This window comes from Seriola aureovittata, chromosome 7, assembly GCF_021018895.1.
Source record: "Seriola aureovittata isolate HTS-2021-v1 ecotype China chromosome 7, ASM2101889v1, whole genome shotgun sequence".
Lineage (NCBI taxonomy): Eukaryota > Metazoa > Chordata > Actinopteri > Carangiformes > Carangidae > Seriola > Seriola aureovittata.
Genome location: NC_079370.1, coordinates 5,375,558 through 5,388,689, shown reverse-complemented (window position 1 = coordinate 5,388,689; position 13,132 = coordinate 5,375,558). Strand labels below are relative to the sequence as shown.

At 43.5% G+C, this 13,132-nt stretch overlaps 3 protein-coding genes across 3 annotated transcripts; all 3 read right to left on the bottom strand.

The window, feature by feature from the left end:
• Positions 1-78: 78 nt before the first annotated feature.
• On the bottom strand, positions 79-1,748 carry LOC130172064 (GTPase IMAP family member 2-like; the record flags this gene model as incomplete). The annotated part of the gene is made up of 1 exon (XM_056380481.1): positions 79-1,748. A coding segment is annotated over one exon (717 nt), but the record flags the coding sequence as incomplete, so codon positions are not given.
• Positions 1,749-1,904: 156 nt separating this feature from the next.
• LOC130172062 (GTPase IMAP family member 9-like) lies at positions 1,905-3,303 on the bottom strand (the record flags this gene model as incomplete). The annotated part of the gene is made up of 1 exon (XM_056380480.1): positions 1,905-3,303. A coding segment is annotated over one exon (915 nt), but the record flags the coding sequence as incomplete, so codon positions are not given.
• A 4,983-nt stretch (positions 3,304-8,286) lies between these two features.
• On the bottom strand, positions 8,287-11,097 carry LOC130172840 (hereditary hemochromatosis protein homolog). The gene is made up of 2 exons (XM_056381782.1): positions 10,062-11,097; positions 8,287-9,757 (listed from the first exon to the last, which is right to left on the bottom strand). The coding sequence occupies exons 1-2, from the start codon at positions 10,117-10,119 to the stop codon at positions 8,760-8,762; spliced, it is 1,056 nt and encodes a 351-aa protein (XP_056237757.1). The 5' UTR covers positions 10,120-11,097; the 3' UTR covers positions 8,287-8,759.
• Between the last annotated feature and the right edge of the window lie 2,035 nt (positions 11,098-13,132).

Below are 13,132 nucleotides of genomic sequence, written 5' to 3'. Positions count from 1 at the left end.
TGTTGTTGTCAATAGAAACTTTCACACAACATGATTAAAGTCAGAGATACAACTCTCCTCTAAATACCTACAGTACATGATGTTTCCCAACCCCATCAACCTGTAGAGACTCTGTCTCACACATGAAAACCAGGATGTTCCATCGAACCGTCACAGACACTGGATGGTGTCTGGAAATATAAAACAACGCAATAGCTTAAAGGATTGGTTGATTCAGTTCAATTCAAAGCTGCCAACAAGCACATGATTACATTTTTCAACTGACTGTGATACTGAGTCACTCATTCCATTCATTTAAGCCTGCCTTGTATTGTTCAATAATAAGTTTACTTACACAAAATACTACGAAGTGGTGACTCTGTAATCATGTATCTCTTTACGAAGACATTTGGACTGAAGAAACCTTTCGGATGAGAGGTGAAACTTCTTAAAGAACCTCAAGCGAGTCCAGTTGTCTTCAACAAGCTAAGAGACAGTGAGAGATGCTGAGCATCAGGAGACACATCACACAGGTACATGAGGCTGGTGATACAGAGTGAGTTACTGTAGAGCGGCCATGACAGGAACAGTGGTTACTGAAGAGGAAGATACTGTGCACAGTGTTATTCTAAAGGTACATTATGGACAGAATTATAGTAGGAAGTTTCTTTCAGAGACGGCTCCATCATCTGAACTCTAGGTTAGAAGAACTTGACTGGCTGTGTGCAATATTTAGATTTTTATTAATCTCTTCAAGTTTAAAACAATTGATACATTAAAAACTGATTTGTGATTAGTTAAATGAGCATACTTTATATCATTCAGGTACATGGTGATGGCTGTTAGGCCCTTACATTTGGCAGGTTGCGTATTTTTCAGGTTAGAGCAATAGCCCTTCAATATGTCCCCAGCCTTTATATATATTAATGTGATAATGAACTGATCACATTTGTAAGAGTGGTGAATTAAAAATGGTGGGGGGTCTGTTCAGGTTGACATGATCTGACTTCGACAGAAGAGAAAAAATATTGACCTCTGTACATTGATGTACATTACATCATGTGTCTCAGTAACCATCCGAATAAGTTACAGATGGTGTTAAATAACCACCAGTGACTGTGATAAACCATCCTTCCAGCTCTGATGATTAGATTCAATAACCAAGGTCTTGTCTCATAAATCAATCGTCCTCCCTCAGAGACTGAATCTATTTTGTCAAACAGCTCTTTGACCTGATCCCTGTCCTCCATCTTTTTGTTGTTGAACACCTGGTACTGGCCGCTGCAGTTCTTCAGCAGCTCTTGCAGGTTCTTGTCTTCTCTGATGAACTGATCCTTGTCAACATCTTCCAGTAGGTCTCCATAGGTAAACAACACCATAGTGTGTTCAGAGACATTAGGACTCAGCATCTTCTCCAGAGTCTTCAGACCTTTCTGTTCCTGTTCAGTGAATCTTCCGAGCTGGATGGTGAGGAGGAAGACGTGAGGACCTGGAGAGCTCAGCTTTAGTGCTTCTTCCAGCTGTGTCTTCACCTGCTCCTCAGACAGCTGAGAGCTGAAGAGTCCGGGGGTGTCGACCACAGAAACTCTGCGACCCTGAACATCACCTTCTCTCTTCTGACAGCTCAGCGTCAGAGGTGAGGAACTGAACTTACAGTCGAACTCCTTCTTTCCCAGGATGGTGTTTCCTGCTGAGCTCTTCCCCACTCTCTCCTGACCCACCAGCACCACCCTCAGGTCAGAGCTACACCCTGAAAACAACACAGGTGATTAGACATGTGACAGTGTGAGATACCACCTGACCACCAGGAGTCAGAGCACTGTACTTTCAACACAGTCAATCATCCTACATGATTTTAAAACAGTTAAAGAGAGAAAACATTTTGACACCAATAATGTTAAAATCTGTTAATCAAATAAATGTGTTGAACAATAATAGTCTTGAGACAGATTTTCATTTGGAATATTTATTTATTAACATGTTATTACACAGGTAAATGATAAGAAGATACATGAAACAAAATCTCACTGTTCTTTTCTGCAGACTTTTTAATTCCAGCCTTTTAAAACTTTCCTTTTTCACATCACCTCCTCTGACGACACCAGAAAATTCTTGTTTCTTCTTTTTGATTAATGATGTATAATTCAACAAAACAAGTGCAGTGTGTCTGAAGTCTGTTACAGCTTCTATTACAAAATATGACGTTGATCGTTTTACATTAAAGGATTAGAAGGTTTCTCATTAATAACATGATGAACAGTCAATGATTAATGAAGAAGCTCATAATCAATAAAGTGAACAAAGAAAAACAACAGGCTGATAAAGATCATACACTAAAATAAAGATTAAACTGTTACCATGACAATTCCCTGTTATGAGCCGCAGCTAATGGATAAGTAATATCGAATATCACTGTATGATGCAGGCCCTCTCATTCAGTGCCATATATGCAGCTCCCACTGCAGCTCCCGCTTTAGCTACCACTAAAGGTCCCACTCTACTTGCAATGCTTGCTCCAGCTGCTCCAGCTGCTCCAACAGCTAATCCAACAGCAGCTCCAGCAGCTGCTCCAGCAGCTGCTCCAGCAGCGAATCCAACACCTGTAGTAAACGAATTGTTTCTCTCTGCCTGTCTTCTTGCTTCTTCCTGATCAATATCTGGATTTTCTCTCCACAGACGTTCCATTTCTTCTCTTATGGCTCTCTCAGCTGCTTCGAACATTACATTGGTGTAGCAGTTTCCTCCATTTCTCTGAACCATCCTGTTGATCTTTCTCACCAGCTCAGTGACTTGAAGGAGATCCTTGTCTCTGTTGTCAAACACATGGTAACCTCCACCACACTGACTGATGAAGTCACGGAGAAGCTGATTCTCACTAATCAATGTCTCTATGGAGACTCCCTCCTCCTTCAGGGCGTCTCCATGGGTGAACAAGGCCACAGTGTACTTTCCTGCATTTTCTCCCAACACCTCCTGAAGGATTTTCACTGTTTCTTGTTCTTCTTTTGTGAATCTGTTCAGCTGGATCACGATCAGGAACACATGAGGACCAGGAGCAGCAAGTGAGATGGCTTTAGCGAGCTCTTCTTTGACCACCTTTTCTTTTTTTTCGGTTTTAAACAGACCTGGAGTATCAACAACAGCCAGTGTTTGACCAGCAACAGCTCCTGTTTCCTTCTGACACTCTGATGTCACTGAGGACATGGACATCTTAGATCTAAAAGTCTTCCTCCCTAAGATGGTGTTTCCCACTGCGCTCTTCCCGGCTCCAGTTTTCCCAACAAGTGCAATCCTGAGCTCCTGTCCCTTTGCCTCTGTTGGAGAAATTCAAAAGACATCATTGATGTTGTAAAAGGCAAACTTTAATTCAAAATTATACCATTGTGTCTCTGTCAGCACCATTCTCGCACATAAAACCCTGAAAGCAACCAAGTTTTACCTTTAGAGTCCAAACTCTGTACAAGCAGTTCCTACCACAGTGTCAGACTGAAGCCAGTTTGGAAGTATTTTTAAGTGAAATACCACTGACAGCCACTAAATACTGGGTCCGAAAAAACCTCTGGTTCCAAATGAAGTCACATTCAAAGAGAGTTCATTTCTCTGTAGAAATTACATCACATTTTGTCAAAAATCATTGTGGTTTCAGTTGCCAAATTTATGCCCTTTAATGAAAATGCTGATGGTTATTATGGAAATTACTGCTCCACTAAATAGAAGATTTTCCATCTTTAACACCTTACTAGAGGATGCCACATGCCTGCCTGCATCAAATCCTCCACCATCATCCTGATCCCCCAAAAACAAGGACCACAGGACTTAATGATTACCTGACCTCTGCAGTAATTAAGTCTTTTGAGCACCTTGTGCTTTCCTACCTCAAAGCCATCACCAACACACATCTGGACCCCCTGTGGTTTGCCAACAAAGCCATTAAGTCTGTAGACAATACTGTCAACATGGCTCTTCACTTCATCCTCCAGCACTTAGGCCCTGTTCAGACCTGGTATTAACATGCGTCTTCATTAATGCAATCACAAGTGGTCAGCTTTAAGCACATCAAACCTGGCTTTAAAATGCATCTCTACATGCATCTTGATTGACCACTTGTGTTCGGAGCTCATTTCCTGCTTTATATGCAAATTAACAGGTATATGTTGTTGTTTTTAGGCAAGCGACGGACCTGTTGTCAATGTGCTTGTGATTGTGAGTGAGAGAGAGAGAGCGAACAAGAGAGGGAGAGCACGGGTTGAGCGAAGTAATGTGCCGCACACAGGTCTTATGATGAAATAAAGTTTTATTCATTTGAAATAGTAAAATATTTTCTGTTCATTATGAAACTGTGGCGGGACAAATCAGACTGTGGCAGAGGACGTCAGTTGAGTAGGCAGTCCTTCAATGTGGCCAGGACACATTTGCATTCACACTGCTAGAAGAATGCGGACACACCTCTGAATGTGGTCTGAGTGATCGGTTCTCAAATGCGTCCTTAATGCATCTTGGGTGCATTCACACCTGAACTTACAGCTGTCCACTGAGACAGATGTTAATACTAGGTCTGAACAGGGTCTTTGACTCCTAAGGGACCTCTGCCAGGATCCTGTTTGTGGACTTCAGCTCTGCCTTGAATACCATCATCCCGGCTCTGCTGCAAGATAAGCTCTCCCAACTAAGCGTGCCTGACTCCACCTGTAGTTGGATCACTAACTTCCTGCCTGACAGGAGGCAGCATGTGAAGCTGGGGAAACATGTCTCGGACTCCGGGACCATTGGATTCCCCCTATGGCTGCGTCCTTTCTCCTTTTGCTCTTCTCCCTGTACACAAACACCTGCTCCTCCAACCATCAGTCTGTCAGGCTCCTGAAGTTTGCAGACCCACCCTCATTGGACTCTGGTGGGGAGTCCACCTATAGGGGGGATTGACCATCTGTTGACCTGGTGCAGGCATAACAACCTGCAGCTGAACTCTCTCAAGACAATGGCAATGATAGTAGACTTCAGGAGAAACCGAGACTCACCCATGGTCCATTTTATGGTCCATATCACTTTGTTGTCTATGATCATGAAGCCAAACCAACCTGCCCACAAGATGATAGTAAGGCTGTGTCAACTGTATTTGTTTTCATTTTAAAACGGAAACGATCACTGTCCATACTATCACACCTAAAAACACATACACACCTGAGCAACCACGTACACTGGGAACACGCGAGGCGGTGTAAAGAGGAAGCAGATTGTCTTGTCACTGATAAGTTGCAAAAAATACTAAGAACGAGGAACAGCAAAGATAGTTGTAGCATTAAAATGCAGAATGTAAGCAAGTAAGTAAGTAAGTAACAGCTGCTAGAAAAGACAACAAGGTCAGTAACACTGCAATTCATTATCCATGTTGTATTCACCACTGATAGTCAAGGCTGATAACGAACGAAAACATAGCAAATATAAATGCATTTTAAAACGAATATCAAGCTGATAATTGTTATAGAAATATATATGAGTCTTTCAAATGAAATGAAAAGAGTTGTAAATGAATTTACCAAGCTGACGATGTGCCATATTTTTCTTTTACAGGCGGTGGATGTGTTGAGTGTTGTCTCTGCCTAAATTCTGTCAGTGAATAAATTCATTTCATCTCTATATTATAGTCTGCTTCAACCTGCACCTCCCGCCCTCCGCATACTTCAGATTCAGATCTTTTATTGAGTTATAAGAGTAATCTAGGTGTGGTTGTTTTCTGTACAGTGTGAACAGGAAATACTGGAGCTGCAACTAAAGCTGAAGGATGTGCCAGAATCTAATGACAGATGGAGGAATCTCAAAGCTGGTCAAAGCTTCCGGCTGTAGCTATAAAACCAGCAGAGGATCACCTGAAGTGTTGGAAAACTTAGAAAGATACCTAAATTCTGCAAATTCTAAATGTCTGAAATACAGAAATACAACAGCTGTGTTTCACTCGAGGTGAGAGCATCCCAGAGCACTTTGTTTAAGACACAGTGACAGCAAGACAGCAGCACTTGTTTCATTATATATTAGTGGGCAGGACAAGTGCATCTACACGACAAAACGTTGGTATACAGGACGTCACTGATTATTTCTACCTGCCACTCAGTTTCTGTCTGAGTCAGTGGTTCCTGACTTGACAGGAGAAATATTGGAATATCATCTTAATCCCTGACTGTTTTGAACTAAAAAATTGCTTTATAAAAAGGTATTTATCAATTCAAAGCAAACCTACAGCCAAAGTCACAACATACACTGTCATTTTGTGGAGCATTATGAATATCTACCTGCCAATGAGACTGGTAGGTTTGGCAGTTCTAACCTTACACGCTAGCAAGCAAAAAAAAACATCCTGTTTGGTGGGTGCTAACGATAATGTTACACCCTCCTAGCTAGACCAGGTGTCCCTCAGTCCGTGTTGACCATTACACACAAACATAAAAACATGATCTGCATATAATTACTTGTCAAAACTATATGACTGTTGAACACAGAGGACTATCTGTGGACTAGCTGAGTATTTTCCTACAATAAGGCCATTAGCCCATTACCTGCACTAACAGTGCTAACATTACATGGAAGAAATGCTAAGCTACATCATGTAAAATCACATTAGTTCCAACTGAATTTAGTAGATTTACAATGAACTAAGTCACATACTAGAATTATAACATAAGCAAACAATGAAACTTACACTCATACGTGGGCATGTACCGACGATGATGATGGCATGACATGGGGGATGAAGGCTGAGGAGGTACATAATCAGTTTGTCCCCTTCTCTGAATCACAGTTTGTCTCAGATTATTGTTTGTAAAACTACCTGTTGTAAAATGGTGACTGCAGAGGCAAGTGTTGGTGTTGAACCTCAGCTCTCCATTAACCTGAATCTTCACAAAATCAATCCACCTCTTCTTCATCTATCCATTCCTAGAAAATTAAATAAGGAGACCGAGCTGTTCTGCAAATTCTGGCATCCAGGGAAGATGCCTCAGCAGGACGAAAGCAGAGCTGGTTAACAGACTGTAAGCAGTTGTGTTATAACTTGTAGTTGAACAGGAGAACCACTATTGTCTCGTGTGTAATCTGTTAAGAAACACATTCATGAATCTCTTTTTTTAAAGACTTTAAATCAAACAGTTGTTAACTTTTTCTTACCAGGTAAATAAGAAGCATGATGAAATTTGGAATTCCCTGAAACCAAAAACCGTGGTAATAACCATACCTGGAGTTTTATGAGTCCTTCCACAAAAAACAGACATGTCTTACCTTTTCCAGGAATCTTCCAGGACATTATGTTTGCTCCATAGTACTGAGCCACAATCTGTCCTTATTTATTTGTAGATCTATAATGACATAAATAAAGTCATTAATATTGAAATAATGAATTTATGTTTATATTCAGTTTCAGTATTTCTGTGACTATAAAACCTATCAAATGTTTAAACAGCACAAATACAAGTTGGTTAAAGTTAAACTACACCTGCATCTAAAGCGGGAGCAGGTTAGTAAACTCCAGTAAATAGTCGGCGCCATCAAGTGGGATTAGCTAAATTAGCCGCTAGCTAGCATTAACGCTACTTGACAGTAAAATGACATTTTCTAAGACGACTCAAATACAGAAATACAGTTCACCGTTAACAACAAAGGTCGCCGGTCAAAACCTGTTCCGTTTTTCCCTCGCAACACAACTGTGTCATTAGCTGGCGGCTAACGGCTAACGGTTGCTTAGGTGCGCGTGCCCACTTAGAGGTACAGCGATACAACGCGCACATAAACCGCTGTAAACACACTCACCGGCAGCTGGAGTTTCCCGCCTTCGAGAGTGAAATAAAACCCCAACGTGTCTCCCGCCGAGTGTCTGTCTGCGACGTCCCGCGACACGGTGGCAGCTCCATTAAAAGTTAGAGCACATCATGGATGACCTCAGGTCAAAGGTCGCCACGTGACGTCACTGACTGACGGCAGGTAATTTAGATAGATAGATAGATAGATAGATAGATAGATAGATAGATAGATAGATAGATAGATAGATAGATAGATAGATAGATAGATAGATAGATAGATAGATAGATAGATGTCAACACTATCTTAGTGCACTACACAAGGTCACACGTCACAACTAGTAATACAGGTTTTGTGAAATTATAATCCACATACTACTGCTGCATATTAGACTCTGTTACAGGTGTGTGAGGGTGCAGCTAAGGGGATTGAGAATCAGTTTGAGGACACCTGGTGGGCAGGTCGAGAGTGGCAGGGGGCTGTTTGGTCCAGAGGAGGACAATACTCACACAGCATCATTAAAGGTATTATATAATGGCTTTATGTTGTGGTGATGAAAAACACTTTTTACCTTTTTAAATCATTATTGATCCCATTAGTTGAGACAGTATCTTTACCACACAGTCCAGTCCTGAAAACTGAGTACAATTACTTCAAGTACAATTACTACAGTTTCAGTTTGGAGGTACTTTACTGGTTACTGTATACTTCTACTGTACTGCATTAATCCGCCAGCTGTATTCACTGAATAGTTCAAATTCAAAGACTTGACAAAGAAAGCACTCCATAAAGATATGATGCAGATTACACATGAAACTACAGGAACTAGTTAAAATAACTATGAAAAGAAAAGTATGAATATCAGGTATTGGTACGTCTTTCACGGGTCTTCATCCATAAAGACTCCACAGGTGACATCACCTGCTCAGGTGTAACCCTGCTGCAGGTTGCACACACCTGGTGTGTATTGTTTCTGTGTCTGAATCACCTTTCTTCATTTAGAGCTCATGCTCCTCTGGCTGCTCCTGTGTTTCCATGGCGACGCCCTCTGACCTCCTGCTCCTCCTCCTCCTCCACAGCAGCACCAGCAGCAGGAGGACAGCGACCATCAGGCCGACAGGAGCAGAGATGATGTGAACCCTGTAAGAGCGGGAGAACTCGGCCCTCCAGCTCACCTCCAGCCGGTTGTCCAGGCTCAGGTGAGAGGTGGTGCAGGTGTAGTTGTGTTTTCTCCGCAGCTCCTCGTTGCCGACCGTCAGCGTCTTCCTCACCTGGTAGAGGCCGTTACCGTTGGGCAGCACTGAGCCGCCGGTCAGCTCGTCCTCGTCCACGGGCCGGCTGTCCCGCAGCAGCGTCAGGTTGATGTGGCGAGGGTAGAAGTCTGTAGCCAGACAGGTGACCTGAGCCCCGCCCACTACCTGTTTATTTATGAGGCGGACTCGAGGTCGGACCCGACGCATCACCAGGTGCTTTTCCCTGTCGAGGAGGGTCCTGAGAGTCCGGACACAGAGGGGCAGGTAGATATTTGAATAGAGCATCTGGAAGTATGTCTTCTTCACAGCGTCCCACTGGATCTCCCCGCCCTCCCTGCCGGCGTATGTGAAGTGTGTCATGTTGTACATGAGGCTGTCGGCGTCCTGCCCGTTGGACCCGTCCCTGAACATGATGAGCGCCGGCTGTCCGTCCTCCAGCACCTCGCAGCCCGTCACTCTCTGCTGGACGTGGACTCCCGACGTCAGGTTGAAGCGGTGTTTGACCAGCGTCAGCCTCCTACCCATGTTGGAGAACATTTCCCGCAACACGGACACGACCTCCTGGCGCAGGCCCAGCTCCGCCCCCTCCTCACCTGCCCTGCCGACCCTCGTCATTCGGTCCAGCTCTGAGTCATAGTAACCCACCTGGACGTCGTCCAACATCAGGACCACAGAGAACTCTGGAAACGGGGTCGTCCCTGAGATGTAGGAGGCCAGCACCCACAGGGAGTGTCGTCCTGAACCTGGGAGGAACAAAGCATCATGGGAAACGTGAATAATGTTAGAAAAGCTCAGAGACACGCAAAGGTCTCAGCAGCAGACTTCCCTCCTTTGAAAGACCCTCAGAGCAGCAATGAAGTGGTCCACAGGGTCTGATAAACAGCCCAGGTTTATTATCAGGTCTGAGTCAACTGACAGATAAACAGTTGGTCATTGATCTGTGATCAGACCGATTGACTAATAAGAGCAGCTGCTGTGTCAGAACCATTTTCACTATCAGTGTAACACTCAAGACAGAAACAGCAGTTTACAGCAGGAGTTTGTTACCTGAACTCATCACCTGATGGACGAACAGAGAGACAATCATCAGCCGGATGACAAACATATTGATCGATGATCAGGAATCTGTCCAACCTGTTCAACCTGCTTCCTGTTGACTTGCTCCGCTTCTTTACTTTCTCTTTCTTTGTTGAAAACTACAAACCAATCACCAACCTGCACAGAGGTGACTCCAGGTAGATTATAGGGTTCTGACCAATCAGAGAGAGTAGATTCTCTACTGGTTCATGTTACAGTTAACTGTGTCATTACCAGGATTATAGACTGCAGCAGGATGAAGTATGTTTGTGGTCCACCTGAAGTTAGCTTCACCCTGGTTCCCTCCACAAACAGCCAATAGGATTTCTCCGTTGTGTTTTGGATTATTAGAGAAAATAACAACAGTTTTCTGATCCTGAGGTTTAGTTCAGCAGCATCATCTTCACTAATGAACATCACTGTTTGATGTTTGAAGCCTCAAAACAATGAGAAGTAAAAAAAGCTAATGTTGGACTATAAACCAACTTCACCAGGGTCACATGACGTCAACATCAACACCACTAAACTTCAGCTTGTAGTTTGATTCCTCTCTGACCTCTTCTACAAAAGCTCTTCCTCTGACAGAGTTAGTGACGGTTTGTATAAACACACAGAGAGGCTCTAAAGGTGGACTGCTGAGTTAACGAGGCTCTAAAGGTGGACTGGTGAGTAGATCGATTTTCATGTTCAACATAATGACATTTAACGTCCCCTAAAACCTCTGTCGTCTCATTCAGATGCTTGATAGCAACAGAGAATATAAAAGCTTCAAGAATCAGGAATGGGGAATTTACTGACGTGTTTTATGTCGTAGAATAAAACCAGAAACTTCAGAAACCTGGTGTTTGTGGAGACTTTCTTGTGCTGGAGCTCCAGTAGTGATGTGTTTTATGTCATTCAGCAATGATGGGTGCCACAGCTGAAGAGGGGGGTAACCATAGCAACAGAGTCTGTGTCTCTGTCCCTCTGCCTGTTTCATATTCTTCCAGGAAGTCCTCTCTGATCTGAGGTCAGTTCAAATTTCACCTCTATCTTTAAACTCTTAATTTGGAAACTCTTTCTATGAAGCTTATTTCCTGTCGTGGGAATTTGTCGTGGGAATTTGAGTCCTGAATGAAATAAACTGAGATTATTAGTTCAACTTTAACGAGCACACCACACTCGTTAAGCTTTGGCTTGTTAATTATGTGCCTCGCTGTGATTGGCTGGCTGTGTGTTCACAGTGGCTGGTTAACATGAGCGCTGACCTGCAGCAGGACCCAGTTTCATTCGTTAGCGTTAGCTCAGTGCTTCTAAATGTGGAAACAGAAAGAGGAATCTGGGCGGCCGCGCTGACTCAGATGCCCGAGCACTCTCTGAACGAGTGATCTCCGGGCATCAGCCAATCACACGCAGCCTGGGATACCCTGCCGACCAATGAGAGTGATGCCGGGCTGCTGGTCCTGCAGGTGGAGGACTGCAGCTCCAAAAAAAAGAGAAAGCAGAGGAGACATTCGAGGCCGAGACGTATCGAGGCCAAATGTAACATGATTAGAGCAGATCTGCAGGATGTGGTTCTGGTCCAGGGTCCAGGTCTGTTTACACGTGTTACTAAGATTAGTCCAAACTGAAAGTAGATGTGTGATATGTGCTGTATGTGTGAGTCTCTGTGCAGCTACAGTGTGTTGATGTGTTGTTGTCAAGAGGTCAGAGGTCACACCGAGGAGATTCTGATGTGAACAGCTGTCGCAGTCGCAGTAAACAACAGAGTCCGATTACACTGCTCATACAACACACACACACGCACACGCATGCACACACATGCACACGCACACACACACACTCCTTCAGGACTGACCTGAGCTTTAAACTAGGTCTAAACCCCTGAAGACGTTTCAGTTGGTAAAAACATTGTTATTTTTAAAGGTTTCATTATTTGTTAAATTTACATATTTACATTTACATTTACTCACCTGAAGTTCACAGTCAGAACTGGTTAGACAGGTGAGGCTGTCAGAGGTGTGAGGAGAGCAGGTCTCTCTGAAGAGATGCATCCTCAACAGGTTCTGGAACAAAGAGCAGGACAGTGGCTGAGAAGGAGCATCAGGCTGAATGACTGAGTTAGTAGATGTAGCAGACCCCGAGGTCCCTGAAGGCAGCGTTAGAGACTGAATCTGATTCAAAAAAGTTTTCTTTCTAAAAACTTTAGTTCCTTTTGAAAAGTGTCATTAAGTGTCTTTATAAGTGTTCTCCTTCACAGACAACATCCTCACTCAAAACTATCTTTTCACAAAATGTTGTGACTTCACATTTTTTTCTGTCTAAAAGTGTTTTACAGAAATGAGACGGAGACAGATTCACTGAGCAGAGACGAGACCTGATCCAGAGACACTGAGTCTAAATGTGTCTCTGTGCATCTGTCCAAACAAAGACCAGACTCCTCTGACCTTTATCCCACTTCCACCATCACACTCACTGACAGCGCCAAACGCATCATGACAATTACATAAACACAGTCAGGTACATACAGTGTTGATGATGATTTTACGGTGCTGGAGGAAACACTCGGGTCAAACCTGAGTTTACTGAAGTCCAGCAGTGTGACAGGTATTCACACCTGTCCTCGGGTAAATGTAGTGACAACACTGTAAACATATTGTGTTACAGGTCACAGTGCTGACCAACAGAAGGTCCTTGTTTACAGTAAAAGTTGTCATTATGCAGAATGGCTCCTGTCAGTGTTAAAGTATGCGATTATCATTGCTGATGTATTAGCTCGTATTAACTGTGAGTGGTGGTGATGTGTTCATGGACCCACGTAGAAAATCAGTCATACAGCTGTCGTTACATGTGCAGTTCAGCTCTCAGTGATTATACAGAAAGTGTAATAGCTTTAGCTTTAATTTAGCTTTAAATAACTCTCGTGGTCTTTCTGTTTCAGTTCTAGGAGGGGGGTCGTTTTCCAAGAGGGACCCCCCCAGCTCGTGTTTCCACCCTCCCCTCGCGCACCTCCTCGGGTGATAAGCCCTAGAGACTGAGTTAGCTGATGACTGCCAGAGGCC

Excerpts from the sequence above, each read along its gene's own strand:
- LOC130172840 (XM_056381782.1), bottom strand. The coding sequence starts at position 10,119 with ATGTTTGTCATCCGGCTGATGATTGTCTCTCTGTTCGTCCATCAGGTG. Across the intron at positions 9,758-10,061 it reads CCATCAGGTGATGAGTTCAG|GTTCAGGACGACACTCCCTG; the intron begins GTAACAAACTCC and ends TGTTCCTCCCAG.